The 20,511-nt window shown below is 40.5% G+C and overlaps 1 protein-coding gene across 1 annotated transcript; it reads left to right on the top strand.

The window, feature by feature from the left end:
- The first annotated feature begins 1,131 nt into the window (after positions 1-1,131).
- Positions 1,132-18,538, top strand: plekhm1 (pleckstrin homology domain containing, family M (with RUN domain) member 1). Its single transcript, XM_020630814.3, has 11 exons — positions 1,132-1,348; positions 4,361-4,450; positions 5,918-6,159; positions 6,343-7,020; positions 8,213-8,690; positions 11,357-11,495; positions 12,829-13,800; positions 14,069-14,214; positions 14,649-14,842; positions 14,925-15,146; positions 16,600-18,538. Exons 2-11 carry the CDS (start codon positions 4,397-4,399, stop codon positions 16,706-16,708), a joined length of 3,234 nt encoding a protein of 1,077 aa, XP_020486470.2. The 5' UTR covers positions 1,132-1,348; positions 4,361-4,396; the 3' UTR covers positions 16,709-18,538.
- Positions 18,539-20,511: the final 1,973 nt, after the last annotated feature.

The raw sequence follows: 20,511 nt of genomic DNA, 5'->3' as shown, positions 1-20,511 counted from the left end.
ATTTAATATAGAGTCACCCCTTGTTTATTAAGTGCTAGCCTATTGAATGAATGAAACCTTTATTGCCCCTAGGGGAATTTGCCTTGCACAGAGAGCTAAAAAAAACAAAAAAAAAACACAATACGAAAAACATTTACAGGACAACACATAAGAACACATAAGAACACACTAAAGCATCACATGATTCAATGAGGGATTTCAGCAAGTTAAATAAAGTGCAGAGTGCCAAGTTCGTCCTGTATAATCAGCTCTTATTAAGCAGCTGAATACTGCGCGGTAAGAAAAAGGATGTAATGCCTCTTTTAGTCCTCATCCTTCAAGCACTATTCATGAGCCGTGTCAATATTTAATTACACTTTGATAATAGCCTAATTGATTGATCTCCTATGCCAAAAAAAAACACACAATTGCTTTAATCGTATTAAAGCTTTATGTCACTTTTTGAGAAGGCATATTCATTTATAGTCTATCTTTATGCTTATTGCTTTTCAAACACAAGTGATAGGAGTTATTTTAACTATCAAAGAGTCCGACTGACAGGGTGGAGTTAGGGCACTGTCAACAAAAGGTGCACTGTGATATTCAAAGTTATTTGAGCTGTGTTGTCAGTCAGACGGGAACACGAAGTCCTCACGTGTCAGCAGCGACGGGAACATCAACATCAGCACGCCTTGAAAGCTGTGTGACGTTTGAGTTTCACTCGTAAACTACAGTGACAACCTTAACTGCAGCTTCAATTTCGCTTTAACTCCGGCAGTGTGTGTTTGACACTCACGGTATGAAGCATTGTGTTTAATTGATTATTCCACGATTTAAGCGACCGGGTATTTCCAAAGTAAATAAAACAGAAAAACACAAATTCCGTTTTTAAGGGGGGAGATCGTTGAATTTGAAGTGGTACAGGCTTATGTGGCCTATACCTTATTAACAAAGCAGTCACAATGTAAGCAGGTCTACATGTGTAAAAAAAAAAAAAAGCAGCATGTAGCAAATATTTCATGTCTATTTATTTCAGTTTTGTACGTCTCTCTGATTGTAACTCCCGTTGTTCTGTTTTTCTGAAATTCATTGAAAGCAGCACCGCTCAGTCAATTTCCCATGATGCATCTGTTCTCAGCTTGCTCTGGGGCCACTGGTGACACAGGAGAGCGGTCTCACCTCTCGAGGAGCAAATTGTGACCTAAACGCTTTTTTTTGTACGTTTTTTTTTATTTTTTTGATGTATATGCGAGCAGAAATGGAGAGCGACCGCATGGGTTCACCTCCGCTAAACGTGCAGTTACCATGGTTACTGTAATACACAGAGAACGCCCGTTGTTTTGAGGCGGCGGCGGGGGATCCACTGTCGGTAAGGAAGCTAACTGGCTAGCCGGGAAGCTAATCGAGCTAGTTAACCCTCAAAGCCTGTGCAGATCATGTTTCTACTACTTCACCGTGAATGTCATGTTATAACAATGCTTTACATCGCTTGTGTTGCTCTACTTTGTATTGAATAGCGATGTTTTGCTCTTTTAGTCGAGTTAAAATGCACAAATAAGAGGCTAATGTTACAGTTTGTCTCGGCTCAACTTGTCAACACACTTTATTGAATTCTTCTGCACCGTCTTCAACATCTTCTCTCTCTTTAGATATCATGTTTTCTAATATAATCTTTAACCATGATTGCCTGTAATTTGACAAATATTTGTTGTGCATGCATTTTGGATTGTAAAATATGTTTTTTTGTTTTTGTTTTTCTAAACATTTTGGCTTTTTAATTTATTATCGAGTTCGTTCCTGGTCGTCACATTAAGGATAGATTAAGATCAGATCAACTTTATTCATCCCAGCAGGGAAATGTAGGTGTTCCAGCAGCCAGCATACAAACACACAACACAACACATATATACACACAACACAACACAACACATATATACACACAACACAACACATATATACACACAACACAACACACATATACATACAAACACACAACACATATATACATACAAACACACAACACATATATACATACAAACACACAACACAACACATATATACACACAACACAACACACATATATACATACAAACACACAACACAACACATATACATACAAACACACAACACATATATACATACAAACACACAACACAACACACATATATACATACAAACACACAACACATATATACATACAAACACACAACACAACACATACATACATACAAACACACAACACAACACATATATACATACAAACACACAACACATACATACATACAAACACACAACACAAACACACAACACAACACATATACATACAAACACACAACACATATATACATACAAACACACAACACAACACACATATATACATACAAACACACAACACATATATACATACAAACACACAACACAACACATATATACATACAAACACACAACACAACACACATATATACATACAAACACACAACACATATATACATACAAACACACAACACAACACATATATACACACAAACACACAACACAACACATATATACATACAAACACACAACACATATATACATACAAACACACAACACAACACATATATACATACAAACACACAACACATACATACATACAAACACACAACACAAACACACAACACAACACATATATACATACAAACACACAACACATATATACATACAAACACACAACACATATATACATACAAACACACAACACAACACATATATACATACAAACACACAACACAACACATATATACACACAAACACACAACACAACACATATATACATACAAACACACAACACAACACGTATATACACACAACACAACACATATATACAAACACACAACACAACACATATATACACACAACACATATATACACACAACACATATATACATACAAACACACAACACATACATACAAACACACAACACAAACACACAACACATATATACACACAACACATATATACACACAACACATATATACATACAAACACACAACACATATATACATACAAACACACAACACATATATATATATATATATATATATATACAAACACACAACACAACACATATATACATACAAACACACTACACAACACATATATACATACAAACACACAACACATATATACATACATATCCCACCCATACAAAAAAACATGAGCCCACAATACAGTTTGATATTTGATATATGCAGCTCAGGCTAAAGTTTAAATGTCTTCTGTCCTTACTTAAAGGAGAGTCGTTATAAAGTGCAATTGCAGTAGGCAAAAAAAAGTATTTTTAAATCTGTCCCACTAATGTAGGCTTCTAAACTCACAACACAATACACGTGAGCTTTTCATTTTATTTAATCTAAATGGCCATTTCCTTTACAACGTGAACTGTGAAAAAGTGGTCTTTAATTGCACATCTAAAAGGCTTTCTTTAACACACACGAGCAGAAAGTTAGTCTGCTATAGTCAGCATTTAATCTCAGTAAAAACACGTATATAAAGATAAAGATTAGAAGCACACTTCCTGAGTTCACTGTCATCCCACAGGATACCCAGCATTTTCAGAACCTTGGTTTTAGACCCTGTCAGAAGAGATTGTCATCTTGCTGACAACAGCTCATCTACTGTCACAATAACTTTCTGATGACACATGAATTAAAAGTTTTAGGAGAGTTTCTGCAGTTTGCAGGTTAATCATAGTTTTTTTTTTTGCTGCAACAACAACTTTAATCAATACCTCAAGAAAAGCGCAAATGCAAATGAGAAGATCTGGCAACAAAAGTAGTATAATTAAGGGTCAAGGGTCATACTACAAAGGACATAGTTCAAGCTACTTGCATTCCTATTGTTGATAAGTAACCCTATTTTTTTTTTTTTTATCAGAAGCCTGGCATTAGAAGTATTTATCTTCTCTTGGTGTGATCATGTCAGGGAATTTGAATGGCATGCTCTCCGAGTTCTGATTTGCTCTCATGGTGTTTTTCTGATTGGGGAAGTTGAATGCTGAAGCTACTTCCCTGCAGACACCCTCTTTATTCGGCTCCTCACATGACTCCGCTACAAAATGGTTACTCAGTGAAACCATGAAATTGCAGATATGTCACACAGTACTGTCTTGTGATGGAAAATGTAATGATCGCTCTGTAGCAAATATGCTGCTTTCAAGGCGACGGGAAGGGGGAAAACTGTTTCCTTTTTATCACATGTTTTGTGTGCCTGTCAGGGCTCACAAGCTTGCACAAATTGCAGTCAAAGGTCATTGAAACAGGAAAGCAAGGGACAGTAAATGTGGTTATGAGAGTTGCTTTAACATTTTGATATTTCAGAGATTGTATTTTTTTTATTTAGCATGCCATGTGGGAGTAAACCTTCCCAGGAGGTGCCATGCTAGCCACACAGATGCCAGAAATGCCACCTGAGGCTAAAGATGTCAAACAGGTAGGACTACAAGCCTTTCTCTTTATGCAGCAGTCATGTTACTGTTACCTCAGCTCTGCCTACCTTTTCTGTGTTGCTGTTATGTGGTACCTCTGCTTAAGGTTTTTCACTGACCTTGTTGGCTCAATTGACATAGTCAGCTTGTGACATTTAAGTAGGATATGTTGTAAATGTTCTGTTGTAACTGTACTCAGCAGGGTTCAAGATGACACCACTTTCAGCAGGAACATGGTGACCAACTTTATGCTTTATGATAACAACTCTTTGTTATATATGTGTTGTGTGCCACAGCCTAATAGCTTTACAAGACATCAGAAGTATAGATGCATTGGTCAAACATGTTATTGAATTACAAAATTGCATGTTAAAACATGTCCTATATCATTCCTCAAGTTTTGCAAATAAGTCAAAGAGCTGCTTTGCTGAAGCACAACTCATTTTTACAAATATATACCTGCACAATTAAAGGTCATATTTCCAAAGAGAACAGCCCTCATGTTGGCATAGAAACAATAAACGTTGATCTGAATCCGCCCCCTAACTCACACAACAAATTCTGTTTTCTTCTGGATTGGTTATAAATCGGTCAGTCTCTGTAGTTAACTGTATCCGATTGCATTCGACAGTGAAGTAGGTGATGATCATGATGCTGCAGTGAACGTTCACAGATTTAGTTTCTAGCATGTCAACAGACCGTCATCCTCCATACACAAGGACATTTTTTTGCTCCTAATCTCCTGATATCACAGAGTACCACGTTCTGATGAATGCATAATGAATCAAACACATACAATAAAGATCTCCTTTTTTTCCCTGATGTCATTCAGTCGCAGATCATTTTATCAATACTAAGGGAGGGTATTAGATCCAGAATGAGTGCGGAGTTTGCGAGTTAGTTAGCAGATTATTCTGTACCCATGGCTCATTTAATACAGTATATATAACAACATGGCTTTGCAGAACGTGTACACTGGCTAGCTGAAGTAGAGTATGTGACTCAGAGTCAGGCAAGGAACAGGTCCTGCTTTTTTTTTTAGCTGTCCTGTACAAACACTGCCAAGTCAAGCACGCAAAGAGAAGAGTGCTTCAGTGCTCAGAGTGGAGAACCAGCAGACCGACGACGGCCTCTCAAACTGTTAAGCAACCTGTTTGCATAATAAAAGGCTTGCTTGTTAAAGGTTTATGTTCTGTGTCATTAGATGTCAGCTGACAGTTTCATGTGACCGTAGGTAATCTAAAGACCTTCATGGCCGCTGACCTCACTCTACTCTTTTAGTCCTCCTCTCACTGTAGACTGGAATGCAGAGAACATGCGCCCTATGTGCTTTACTGCAAATAAAACTGATGTGTCTCTTTCAGAAAATTAATGAAGTAGCCAACCTGCTCGATAACCACACCTTTACAGATAGAACCTGAAATTAAAAAAAACAAGGAAGCTGATGTTATTTATTTCTCGCTGTCACGTAGATCAAAGAGAAGTTGGCACAGTCTCTAAAGGCCCTGCAGAAGCGATACGTGACGTCAGACACCGTGGTCACCAGTGACGATGCTGACGCTAACCTCCTCTGCTGTGCCCTTGAGGCCATCTTCATCCACGGTATCAAGACCAAGTACATCCGCTTGGAGGCTGGGGGCCGGAGCAAGAAAGGAGACAGAGGACCCCTCCCTCAGCCTTTCTTCTGGAGCCTTCTCAAGACAGTTACCCACCGGTAAAGAAACATTTATGCTGGAATGAGAGCTAAGAGAAATTAATTTGCAGCTACTTTGATTGCCGCTTAAGCATTCATTTATTCATTGATGCAACAAAAAAAATAGTGAATCAATGATGAAGGTATTTGTCTCTTAAAGCATGAAGTAAAACGTCCTCCTAACTCTCTCTTTTTAATCCGCAGTGATGTGATCACAGAGCTGGAGAAACTCAGCTTCGTGGGCACGGACGTGGGTCGCTGTCGAGCGTGGCTGCGACTCGCCCTGAACGACGGCCTGCTGGAGTGTTACCTCGCCTCTCTGTTCCGGGAGGACTCCAAGCTGCGGGCCCACTACCAGCCCAGTGCCTTGCTCCTGAACGCAGAGGAACGGGAGGTTCTCCTCAGCTACCTCCAGGGTCTAGCTTCGCTCACATTCAGCCTTTCTTACAAATCAGCTGTGCTAAACGAATGGACCAACACGCCTCTGGGTCTGGCTGGACTCGTCCCCTTGTCCCAGGCGGACTCTCTTGACCTGCCCATTAAAAGCGGAGACCTTCCCACCTCTAAGTCTGTGTATAAAGACTCATGGGATACTGTGTCTCAGTCGTCAGGCTCTTCAGATGCTCTGGATCTGCAGAGAGGTCTGGGGCTGCTGGTAAGCAGAGGGTCGAATGGATCACAAGGGGGAAGGACTACGTTAAACTCATCTAATTTAAGCCTGGACACCACAGGCTCCTCTCAGCTCTCCTCCAGTTTGAGCTCCGATAGCCTCCTGCAGGGGCAGGACCCCCGCAGCCCCACAGGAGAGCAGTGTTCATCATCTGACCTGGAAATGCCAATTACTGTCAACCATAGCAGCAGCAGCAAGAGGATACAGAAAGAGTAAGTGTATCTTTAGCCCTTTTTATAATGTCTTTTATAATGCCTTATTTTTAATATTAAACACATAGAGGTGTAATGGTGCGGCGGAGTCAGTCCACTGCTGAACTGGCATTAACAGTAACAGGTGAAAATGTTTCCCTTCTGGAAACGTTGTAATGCTGTGCTAAAATACACTGAACATCATTATAACATTGTTGTGATGTACAGTATAATGGCATATTAGACTTTACTTTATTGTCCCCAAGGGGAAATCCTTTTCCACTTCACAGTACAGTTATGGACAGCACGCCGACAGATAGTCACAGATGGACAAACACAACAAGATAACATGCATACAGATATATAGACAGAGTGGGACTGGGGTGTTTTTATTTTGGCCTTTTGTTGAGGGCTGCTATGGCTGCAGGCACCAGGCGTTTGCCATATCGAGCGCTCCTGCACAACAGGGACCTGTGCCTGCGTCCCGAGGGCATAATGGGGAAGTGGCAGTTGAGTGGGTGTGTGTTGTCCAGTGCTGTTGTAAGTGCAATGCGTGAGATGGCCTTGAGATTGAGCTCTGACAGTGTGGGTGTGGGGAGACCAATTAATTTGGCAGCTATGTTTGTGACACGTGTGAGTTTGACCCAGTGAGCATGTTAAAGAAGCAGGTGGAACAGTAGAGCAGGATGGGCTGGACAATACAATTTTCACATTGACTGTGGAGCTTAGAGTGTTTCGGCCGCATAACATAAAAAACGGTTTTATGTGGTGTCTTTGGGTTTGTTGAAGTACAGCATTTAAAGGATATGGCAGCTGATATTCAATATTTACAAAATTTCTCATCCTTTGTCAAGTAATCACGACCCTTTTGCTCATCACACACACACAAGGCAGTTTTGTTTTCTGTCTAACTTCTGGTTAAAACTGTACATTTTTATTAGGTTGAAGGGATTGTTCAGTATTTCTGAATTGGGGTTGTATGAGGTACTTGTCAATAGCAAGTTGGCATCAGATAGCCTAGAGGTTATGTCACATGCCCAACATACAGAGACGATAGTCCTTGTTGCATCGGCTTTTAGTTTTGCCCTTTGCTGCATGTCATCCACCACTCTCTCCTCCCAACATTTCCTATCTCTCTTCAGCTGTCCTGTTTAATAAAAGCAAAAGAATGGCTCAAGAAATAACTTCTCAAAAAAAATCCTTCTCTCTGCAGTTCTCTGACTGAGTTCAGGGAGAGTGGCCAATGCAGTCAGGACTCCATGCATGAAGACTCGTTTGTCTCCAGCACGGGTCCAGATCACTTCTCTGAGACGGCCATTTTCAGCGGCTCTGACAGCGAGGCCCCCGCTCCTACTACACCACCCGGAGACCAAAGCCAGAACTCTGCTCTGTCTGATTCAGAGCAGCCACAAACATCCCCCGAACTGCCATCATCTGATGAGAACAATGGCAACTCTTCTTTTGAAGCGTGCATTTGTACATCTTCTGAGATCAACTCGGACACAGACGTGCTCTCGACAGTCAGCGAGCCTGCAGAGGAAGTTACCACGACCAGAGCCGAGGCGAGTCCTGAGCAGGAAGGGAAAGAAGCAGCGACGTCAGAGCAGAAGACCTCTGAGTCTTCAGTTAATCAAGGCGTACGTCGATCTTCCAGCATCCTGAGCAGGAAGTTATCCTCGGACTCTTTATCAGTAAGTACACCTACACACAAACAGCACTTTTACGGTAGCTCGGAGGTTAAAACCCAACAACTATAATCAAGAAAACGCAGCATTTCAGGAACTGGAACCAGATTTGGTTTCTACCACAGCCACTCGTGTGCTTTGGTATTCTTTTCACATGGCATGACATTTCACACAAAAAGCAAAGGTTAATGCCAATGTGTGATATGCAATGTTTGTTTTGACCTTCATGACCACCATACTTTAGTTAAGAATAACTGTCACATATGTTTATACTTTTTTACTTGGAAGCCACTTGAGATTAAAACATCTTTTTAGACGGCTATCTGGCCAAGTAGCGCATCTTTTCAAAGTTATAGTAGTCATATTTTAGACCATTCAAACACATGCAATACCAGCAGTTTTTTTTTAATAAAACTTCAAAGGTTAAGAGAGTGTACGGCATTACCCGGTGTTGCGGCGGCTTAAAATTGGAGAATGCTGCACAGAGACTAAGTGGGCGTGTACCTGTGACTCGCTCGTATCAAAATAAAATTAAAAGTCCAGATAAGGTTGTTGATTTCTTAAACAAAGGAGTGAAAAATACAATTCTAAACAAAAGTCTAAAAGATGATGATGATGAGGGTCAACAGAAAATATTCAAACCCACTCACCCTCTTTTAATAATCACAAATAATCAACAGAGGTAAAAATACACATTATGGCTCCTACACCCGGCCTCATTTAATGTTGAATGTTTGAAATTTCATCATAGTGTATAATTTAAGTCTTTCCCTCAAACACTCCAGTCTGTCGTAAAAAAAAAAGCTTTTTTATTGCGTTTGAGGTTTTACAGATTTGGGAAGTAAGCAATAACCCTTGTCCTGATTCATTATTTGACTTTTTCCACCAAGAAAAATGACAAATTGTCAGTCTGACTCCTAAAACTGGGACACAGTGTAAAATTAACACGGGGTATTTAGTACAGTAAAGTATGGAAAATTGTGGGCTATTGCCTCATTTTTTTCCCACTAAAGCAGAAAATGATTACGGTGGATCAAACCAGGGTTTCATTTCCTAGTAGGCGTGAACAAACTTGATTCATGGTGTGTTCTGTTTACATCGGAAGTCGGAGCTGGGAGTGACGTCACATCCGAGTTGACTGCGTTCAAGTATAGACAAACAAGTCAGACAAGCAACATGAACCCCTCCAGGAGAAGCTTTCTTTTGTTAGCTAAATGGCTTTGTTAAGCCGATAACAACACACTACATTGTAGTTTGCACGTGAAGGTCACATGACAACATGTCCACAGGTAGAACTTGGACGATACCATCCGTGTAAACGATTTAATTACACAAAAACAAGACTAGGTTGCTGATAAACACTTTAATGTACAGCTTATATTTTACTGTTGATGCACGTAGCAGCCATGCTGGATTTAAGCTTGGGCTACTAAAAGGTTCTCTAAGTTTCCAAGTTGGAGTTCTGACTTTAGGGGACGTTCCTGATGAAATATCCGACTGGCAACTCAGAATTTCCGACTTCTAAAATCAAATGAAATGCACAATTATTTTATTTTATTTTGCTTATTGAACAACAAAGAACAACAGCAACATATTTAAATGGAAAGCAAAGTAAACAGTAGAACTGTGTGCGCCATAAATCAGTACATACCATTTTAAGTATCTACTGAAAAAGTACAGGTTTTGTGTTATGGAGTGTACAAGATGTTCTTGTGTCTGTAGATTGAGAAATTAAAGACAGGAACGTTTGGAAATAATTGAATTAATGACAGAAAGTGAGTGTCATGAACCCTTAAACATCCAGGACACATTCAGGATATAAAGTGTTTCTCTGTTGTTGCCACATGATGGGCGTGAATATAGTGACATATTAGTACTTTTGGCCAGCCTGACCCCTTAATAGAGAGAGATCAGACATTGTTGTTTGTCACAGTGCTCACATTACTAACCCAAAAGTCACATGAGAAGCAGACCTCAACTTTGACATGACTAACACTCAGCAGCACCGTGGTGTTCCCTTCACTACATGCTGGATGTTGGACAGATGTTGATTGACTTAAAGATCATATTCTCTCCTGTCCAAAAAGTTTCAATAAGTCTCAGGTGTCCCCAAAACATGTGTGTGTAGTGTCTTGTTCTAAATCCACTCTGATCCTGTATTTGATCATGCCTATAAACCCCTCTATTTCAGCCCTGCTCAGAACAGGCTGTTTCTGTGTCTGTACCTTTAAATGTAAATGAGCTGTGTGTGACCACGCCCCCTCTCTGGAAGGGCTTGGGTGACTTGATCCATGTCCTTTTGTTTACGGTGAGAAGGCAGACTCAGAGGGCAGAACAAACACCTAGCTGTGGGAGTGTCATCCACCTGGGGGAGGGGTTACTGCCCTTTGTGATGTCACGAAGGGAAAATCTCCAAACAGCCTGTTGGAGCACACATTTTCAGTGTTTTTTACACTGTAAAAGTGCACATTTGTATCTGTAATAAGTAGTTAATTAATCAGATATTAGTATGACCATATATATTTTCATGTCACTACTGGTGATTTATCTCTAATGAACACAAAGTTAGAGCTTCAAAAGAGACACTCTACTTCTCAATGAATCAGACAAGATTTTTTTCTCACTTTTTAGGTGGCAAAGAGTTAAAAAAAAACTTCCACTTTACTTTGCAGCATTCCCGCTCCTGGATCTGTGAGGACGACATCTACAAGCCCCATCTGGAGGAGGAGTCGGAGGACGAGGAGGAGCCTCCTCCCGCTGAGCCGAAGGTCTCTCAGTCAGCTCCCAGTGTCGTCCATCGCAGACAGATAGGTATTCTCTCTCCCTGAGTGGAATGAAAAGTCTTGCATATTAGGGCTGCACGATTCCTGCTAAAATGTGAATCACGACTTTTCTCCCTGAGAAGTGAGATCACAATTCTCTCACAAGATTCTTATTTTTCAACTTTTGAGTAAATACTGCACCTCGGGGTCTCCCTCGGAAAACTTTAAGCTACACCTCGTCTATGTTTGGGACAGACTGACCTGAGTGCAGCTTATTCTGAGATGTTATTAATCATGTAGCCCTATTGCATATCATATATATTTATCATACAGTATATTGCCTTTTGGACAAACAAACAAAACAGGAAATGTGTCATCTTTCCAAGCAAATCCACATATTTCTGATTGACTGGTTAATTAGCTGCTGTTCATATAGGACTGAAATTTCCTGCAGGACTGGAAATTTTGGAATTGGAATCTCTCAGCTTTAACCACGCCCAGACCGTGACATTACAGCAAGTGATTTCTAGCTTTACGATAGGAAACACCCAGTTGCTGTTACATCATCTTTATTGACATATCATAAAGATTACTCTCTTACAAGACGTCACCTCCAAGGAGAGTTGAGCAGAAGGAATTAGAAAGTTCAGTGACGCTGCATCATAACAGGGAAATGCCTGAAATGTGAAGCATTTGTTGTCAAACTGTCGAACAGGGGCAGTGTGCCAGGGAGAACTCCAGAATTACCTCAGTCCATCAGGTCAACAGATACCTGACTGAAAACTACCTAAAGGGGAAATCAATATGCTAACAGGTTATTCCTCATTAGGCAGAATGATTGTCTCTGAAATATAAAGCATTGCAACACAACAGATAAAAGATAGTCAGAGAATGATGTAATCTTAAACTGTTTGATTTTCCAAACATTCATTTATGTAATAAACATGTACAGGAGCTGTTAATGCTCTGATGTCAAGGATGGGCTAAACATGTGGAGGAAGGTTTACATTTTGAATGTTTGGAATGAGATTCTTTTTATATTTATATATACTTTATATACATTTGTCACCAGTTAACTTTATATAAACCTCTTTTTTTTAAGAGAGAGGAAAAAATGTGTAAAACCTCAAATTTAAAGACACATAAAAAAAAAAAGTAACACTCAAGGTTCAACTTCAAAACATGGTGAATTCATGATCTCAATAAAACTTCAGATACATGAGACGATGATGCCATTATCCTTTAGGACAGCAAAAAAATCCTGTTTCATTTGTTTATTGTTGTTGTTGTTAAAGCAGTTTTGAGTAATCCAGTTCCCACATTAGAAGACAAACCAGAAATTGCAACTTGCTCTAACATATTTCTCTGTCTGCGTCTGTCAGGGATCCCCAACCCGTTTCGGGGCTTGCTGAAGCTCGGTCATCTGGAGCGTCGAGGCGCTGTGGGGATTTGGCGAGACTACTACTGCGAGCTGTCGCCGTTTGAGTTCCGCATGTACCTCAACGCAGAGGAGCGGGCGTGCTACGACAACTGCTCCCTGCTGAGATGCGAGGATGCTCGCGTCACCTCGCCCGAGGGCCGCTTCGAGCTGGTCTTTCAAGGGAAGCACCTGTACCTCCGGGCCGCAAACGGAGATGGGGCAGAGGACTGGGTGGAACGCATAGTGGAGGCTGTCAACAAATGTCGGCCTGCGTCTCGTGTTGACGAGACGTGGGAGGTGCTGCAGCCGGAGAACGGTGTGGATGTGTCATCCCCGTCCTCCGGCCTCTCCAGCCCTGAGCGAGGGTCATCGTCCTCTGACGTGAGGTCAAACGGTGTGCAGGAGGCTCCTCCTCCTCAGCAGGACTTCGACTGGACTCGGACTGCTGATTTGGAAACAGATGCCATCAAAGAAGCCGTTTTGTACTTCTCCACAGATCCCGAGGCTCGAACGTGGGCCCCTCTGGTCTTCTCCCTCTCCTTGGAGGCTCTGAAAGGCTTTCAGGTACGGGAGGGGAGGAAGCTCCTGCGGCTAAACCACTCTATCGAGGAAATCCGGGACGTGGTGCCAGACGTCTCCATGGGAGGACCGGCCTTCTTCAAACTCCTGACCGTCAAGGAGACACTCAAACTCAGGGCGGAAAGCCCGGAGGAGGCTCGCTCCTGGAGAGTTTTGATCCGTGGAGCTCTGGACGCGTACCTAGAGTGCGGGGAGGACGGGGTCTCCGGGGAATCAGCCGTAGGGCAACCGGAGGTGAACGGAAACCTGCACAGACTGGTGCAGCACAGACTGAAGGAAGACGGAGCGTTTCTGGTTCATCTGTGTGCCGTGCCGTCAGAGAAGGGTCTGGATGCTCAGGGCTTCAGGTGTGCAGGTGAGCTGTCAAACTTGTCTGTTTCAATCAGTTAATGGCATGAAAGCACATCAGATATTTATTTAAACCCATCCTCCTATTTCCTATTTCCTCAAAATACACTCCTTAATAATATCCGTCCAGCTGGTGGAAACAGATCACAACATGTGCAATATCTCGTCTTTTTAAGCTCTAAATGATCTTCAGGTCTGATCGTGAGTGTGTGAGCTCTTTATATGAGCTTGTGTTTTGAGGTCTCAGAGGTTTATCTACTGCGTGTCCTGCACAGGGTGTCCCAGGCAGATTGGCCCGTGCCGAAGCAGAGCGAGGCTGTGCGAGTTCTCAGGCCAGTACTACTGTGACTCCTGTCACCATGGAGACACCACCGTCATCCCTTCACGCATGGTGCACAACTGGGACCTCACACAGCGAGAGGTAGGTGTGGCACAAAACTGACAGGTTGATAGGACCTCACTTAAACCGTGGTTATCAGATATTGTATCAGTGCTTGTGTTGCATGTCTGAAGGGGGGGACTCAAGTGATGTCATTTGAGTCTGTGTCAATTAGTTTGGACCAGACGTCATTAGCCTCGTCATCTCTGCTGAAGGCTGAGTGTTACTAGCATAACACTCCAGATTCTCTGAACAAACGGTGAGGTGTTGTGGTGCATTGTGGGTAATGTAGGCTCTAGATGTTAATAAAAAAAATACAAAATGAAAGATTCTTGTGAAGAGAAGCTTGCTGTCCCATTGCCAGGCTGACAATCTTGAGGTCTGTTCATAGTCTTATAAATTTAAGATTGGCTCATCGTCCGCACCTTCATTATACTCTGAACCCCCATGAGTGTGATCCCTGTGCGTCTGTCCAGGTGTCTAAGAAGGCGCTGCGGCTGCTGGCTCAGGTGGAGCACGAGCCTCTGCTGAACGTGGAGCAGCTGAACCCCGATCTGATGCTTCACGCCGAACCCATGGCTCAGGCTCACAACCTGCGACAGAGGCTGCGTCTGCTCGGAGACTACCTGTTCACCTGCCGCAGCGGAGCCTGCAAGAAACTCCAAGCCAGGTGCGTGTGCATGTGCATTAGATATTTTCTGATATTCTTCTCCAACTTGGAATACATCTGTTATTTATTTGTTCTCTTGTAGAATGGAACAGCGGTCGTACATGTTGGAGTCGAGCCACCTGTACAGCGTCATGGACTTACGGCAGATAGCTGAGGACCAATATGCGAACTACCTGCTCACACTGCTGCAGCACGCCTCCAACCACGTGTTCCACTGCGATCTGTGCACCCAGCGAGGCTTCATCTGTCAGACATGCCACGCCGATGACATCATCTTTCCCTTCCAGTTTGAAATCACCACCAGGTATGTTATGCTGTTCATTTCCCCGCCCCCCCCTCGCCTCACGTCATTATGTCATCCACCCAAGTCTTAATTCTTTCAAGTAACGAATCCACCAGAAAGCCGACAGGAAACAAAGGGCGTTAATCACACCTGTCTCCATTCATTGATTTTTCTCCTTATTCTGTTGACTTGTGGAAAACGTCCTTCTTCCACTTCTTTGTCTTTGTCATATTTTTCCATCATGCCTTTTGGTCACACTATTTCCTGATTCTCTCGGCTAATTTTATAGTCATGACAAAAATAATCTAGACTAAAAGCTAATGTGTGTGTGTGGAATATATTTCAGTTCTTCTGCTCTATTAGGAAGGCTTGACGTTGTTTCCAGTATACTGAGGCAAAGAAACGGTTTGACTTTATACCACACGGCTTCTTTCTTTTGCTTTTTAAAGGGTTTGTTCAGCTCATAAGTTTAAAGTTTATTTGTTATAATACACAATTGTCTTTATTTCTAAAACAAAAAAGCTATACACGTTTAGATTTCGACCTTTCCTTTGCTTTGTGTACGACTGATTTGAAGGGTCCCGTTTGGCGTTTTGAAAGTTTTTATCTTAAGTTATTTGGGACTTTAAAGTCACCAAATTTGACTCTATCCTGGTTGACAAGTCACTGTGTAAAAAAACATTCGTCTATTCTTCTTGGAATTAGATCTTAAATTTTTATGATGGCCACATTAACACCAAATATTTTATTTTATTATTTTTATATATATATAATATATAATATGTAAAATTTTCTTCTTTCCATTAATGTTGACACATCTTTTTTTAATTTTCTTTGTTTCTTTGTTTTGTTTATTTCTGTTTTGCCTGTTTATTTGCTGTTGCTTTAATTGTCATGTCTCTGTTTTGTACTTGTTCACCTTATCACAGTAAAAAAAAAAAACACGCACAGGTCAGAGTCAAGCCGTGAACTCTTCAGATGAAACTAATAAATGAATGTAAACAAGATAAAAACAAATGAAGAAGAAAATAAAAGTGTTTCCTGTGAACGAGAAGGAAAAAAAAAGAATTAGATCTTAAATATCAAAATACTGTGTTAATGGAAACTCAAAATAAAGCAACAAGTCTATAAACTAAGTAGGTAAAAGTAGGATAAATTTCCCTTAGGTTTCTTTAAAAAATTAAAATCAGAGGAGTGGCTCCCTGGTGGCCAACAGGAGGAATACATGTTTAATGCACTTCAATGTTGACCTCACTTTTCAAAGCTGGAGGCTCAATCCTCTGATTTCAGACAGTCTTTATGTAAAATGTTTGCTTAAGGACTGTCATTCATATTTTGATCTTACGTTCATTTTATTGTGTGACGTATAATCAGTCATTAATAAGTCTAAGAAAATCTGAACAATTTAGCTTTCACTTTATATCTAGGAGAATTGCATTGTATTTTAAATACCTTCCTCTTGTTTGCGACCCAGGTGTAAGGACTGTAAGGCCGTGTTTCACCTGGCCTGCAAGGCGCCCGACGACCCGTGTCCTCGCTGTCAGCGGATGAAGAAATACCTGGAGAGAGATCTTCAGGACTGAGCGCATCCCTGCCCCGCTCTCTTTCAGCACGACAGAACACTGCTGAGAGCGGAGTGACTGGAAATTAAAACAAAAAACTAGCTTTTACATGAAGTAACCTCAAGTGCAATTATGAGTGAGCCGCCTGCTAACCGGAGAGGAAAACGTAGGAGCCACAGTGCTACAGTAGCTCGAGTCTGCATTAATGCAGAGGCACGTTAAGCCTCGGGATGCTGACTTAACGCAGCCAGCTGTTACTGAACAGTGACTTTAATACCTCTCTGATTTCTCACTCAGCCACGACATCAAACAAAGGACTGGACAACGGCAGCAGTTCCTTGCCAAGAATCTTATCCGGCACATTTTGTTTTTTTTCATTGTGCTTTCTTTTTAAATTTTTTTAAATATTCTTATTGTGTCGGTGTCAGAAGAATCATGTTTACTAGAAATGCTCGTCAGCACACTCCAGCATTTTGTCTCAGATGCACAACTAATGAAGCATAACACAGGAACAAAGTGCAAAACATGGGAGGACGCAGCATGGGGAATGTTCTAATAAACACATTTTGATTGTGCCTTCTACTTAATTTAAGCTTTACACGATGTTTCACTTTGTGTGTCTTTCATTCAGGGTCACATAGACTGTTTTATATATATAACCTTTGCCATAACCATAAGGGGGAGTTACACTATAGCATTAGATACTGATTTATATTTGGGTAAACAGAAGTTGCTTTGAAAAAACTTAGAAAAGAGCATTAAATGACGTGTGATTGAACATAAAACTTTTTTATCCAAAGGGTTCTGAGGCATGTTTAAGGAATGTTTTCGATTGTAAGACTAGGATTATGTCCAGCAGTGGTTTCTCAACTGGTGGGAGGGGGGACCCAGAAGTTGGTCGTGGAGCCACTTTCAGGGGGTCTCAAATGTGTGACTGGAAAAAAAAAAAAGTTGTCAAAAGTCTATGAAGCGCTTTTTAAGCACGATTGTTTTGTTCAGTTTCTTCCTTTAGTTACATGTTTTGTAACGACTGCGAGCCTGATTTTTTTTTCTGCATGAAATTAATCTGATTGGTCGGAAAATATCAGAAGTTTGGGTTGTTTCTGGAGGAGTTGGAGGCGGGTCCTGGGGTCAGACGAGTTGAGAACCACTGATGTACAGTGAGCAGGCCGTTATTTAACTTTAATGATCTGCTCACAGCTACTTAATTAAGAAATAAATGATATGAATTGAAAATAATTGTTTCACCTCTACTTTAAAATGTAACAGCTGAGTTGATAGCAACAGTTTGTTATTCGATTATAACTGAGCGTATAATTCTGTTAACCAATCAGAATGAAGTTTTAAACAAAGCTGTGTTATTTACTGACAAGATTAAACATAAACATGTTGCCGACACATTTCCAAATTTAGATTTCTGAGGATTTAACTGGATGTGACATTGATCCTGAAAAACATTTAGCATGTTTGCACTTTTAGCTCCGACTGTTTAACGGATATTTCATCGTTTAATGCAGTTGAAATACCACGAGCACATGAAATAACCCCTCAATTAAAAACAAAGAAGACTCCTCCTTTGCTGACATTTTCCACATTCATTTGTGCTCTATTCTCCTCTCTGTTGTAGCATCAAACACACAATCACAATACAAACACAACTTTTAAAATGTGCGGAAGTTAAAGAGAAATAAAGACAGTAAAGGGTTACTTATCAAGGTCGTCTTGATGTATGCAGATAAAGTCACTTTCAAGTGAGAATATCACAGTACTGTTATCATGGTGTCTTTATTTTTTAATGTCATCTCGTTCATTATGTAAGATGTACAAATGAAAATAAATATCTGTGTGTTATCTTCTGAGTGCTTTTGTTTTATTCACAGAAGCATTATGGATCATTGTTGTGGTTAGCTTATTAAAAAACAATCTATAAAACAACTGAAACAGAACAACAACAGTGCCAACTGACAAAGAAAAGGCTACGGAAAGCTAAAATGTATGATATCATTCACTCAAGTTAAACTATTTTAATAGGAGACTTTTCACCTTTTATGCAGGGCCGCCCACAGAAATGGCTGAGACCCTAAAATGTTAAATGAATGGGCCTCCACAGATATCATGAAATAATATCATCACACACGTTTTGGATCAGTAGCTTTATCGCTTCAGCCTCTATAGCCTCTCCTCTGCCGGGCTCTGATCAGCTTTTGGAGCTTATTATAAAAGCGTTTGCTTACAAGTTACTTTTGAGGTCACCTTTTTTCTAGCGTCCTGACTTTGTGCAGGTCCCATAGACATGTAAGTCATATTTTATACAGTCCATGGCAGGACCTGGTAGAGCTACAGCCAGCCCGACATTACTGACCTAAAAGCTAAGTTCAATGACCTCGCCACAAACTTTAATGTCACTCAAAAAATAATCATTCCATTTTTTTTACACGAGGAGATTCACATTTTGAAAGAAGCAACAATAAATAAAATGTGATTTTTTGTGTGTGTTGATAAGAGACGCTCAGTATTTAGGTTTTAAAAGATTGTCAGGATGGCCATGTTGTATTATTTAAAACTGTATTATTTAAGTTGTTGTTAGTTCTCCTTTTCCTGTTAAATGTTTTGCACCAATACACCAAGTCAAATTCCTTGTATGTGTAAACGTACTTGGCAATAAACCCCGATTCTGATTCTGATTCTAATTCTGATTTACATAACCTGAAACGGCCCCCCCATGCACCGGGGCCCCAGAAAGCTTTCCCCCTTTTCCCCCCTTTATGGGCGGCCTTCCCTATATGTATAAATTAAGGTATAACAAAATTGTTAAATCAAATTATTGGTGATTGTTCTGATAATTCTGCTTTGGCATTATCGGTTGTTACAATGAAGCATCTTGAACTTGAACTAGACCTCAAAACTTCAGACTTCCAAATATGTGATTTTATTTAGTCTAATTTATCTAATAAGTGTTTCCCTCTGTGCCTTTTCTGTCCTCGTGCTGATGCAACTCCTGAAACACACCTGTGGAGCTCAATAAAGGCTTTATCTTATCTCAACAGTAAGAATCATTCTCACTTCGTGGGCTTCAGGCCTGAGTTAAAAAAACACAATGCGCTTTTCTGTTTTATGAATTAAATGTTAAAGGAGAATCCCCTTTGACCATAGGGCGCCTGGTTCTCACGTTGAACCCTCCGAGTTCTCATTAAAACAACGTGAAATGCCACAGAGCTGCAGTTACTGTGAATGAAAGGAGCGTCAGAGGAGCTGCAGGCCGCAGTCACTCTTTCATTTTCTCTTTCTGCGGGAACTTCCCCTTTATGGCCGCTGCTGGACACCGTCCGTCGTCTTGTACCTACAGTACATTATTATGAATGTTCACGCACATTAAAATATGCATTCACAATTATTTAATAAATTAAATAATACATTTTTAAATCACTCTCATTTGAGCGCGTGCAGACTGACAGGGAGGTGATGACGACATAAAAAAATAAAATAATAATCTGCACATGACGCAAAATTTAATTAATAAACGTTGAATTAGGCGAAAAAATATTTTTAAACAATGGTTTTATATTTAAAAAAATATGAATTTAAATTCTTGGTTTTATCGTGTTATATGCTTGTTTTTAATTCGCCTATAATTGGTTTTACTGTCGTGTTTATTCCCTTTATTGTAAAGCACTTTGATTTAATCCCGATGTATGAAAGTTGCTCTAAAAATTAACTTTTTAATAATTATTATTTACATTTTAAGCCCATGTTTCTTTGTCAATGTATCCTTTAAAAACACGATAATATTCAAGATAATAAATGCCGTGTTATCTCCGATATAT

The sequence above is a fragment of the Labrus bergylta genome, chromosome 21 (genome assembly GCF_963930695.1).
Source record: "Labrus bergylta chromosome 21, fLabBer1.1, whole genome shotgun sequence".
Lineage (NCBI taxonomy): Eukaryota > Metazoa > Chordata > Actinopteri > Labriformes > Labridae > Labrus > Labrus bergylta.
The sequence above is the reverse complement of the archived record's forward strand: the minus strand, read 5'-3'. Positions and strand labels throughout refer to the sequence as shown.

What these genes read in the sequence shown, in the direction of transcription:
- plekhm1 (XM_020630814.3), top strand. Translation starts at nt 4,397, where the DNA reads ATGCTAGCCACACAGATGCCAGAAATGCCACCTGAGGCTAAAGATGTC. An exon ending in TATCCTCGGACTCTTTATCA is followed by an intron (nt 8,691 to 11,356) that starts GTAAGTACACCT and finishes TTTACTTTGCAG; the next exon opens with CATTCCCGCTCCTGGATCTG. An exon ending in CAGTTTGAAATCACCACCAG is followed by an intron (nt 15,147 to 16,599) that starts GTATGTTATGCT and finishes TTTGCGACCCAG; the next exon opens with GTGTAAGGACTGTAAGGCCG.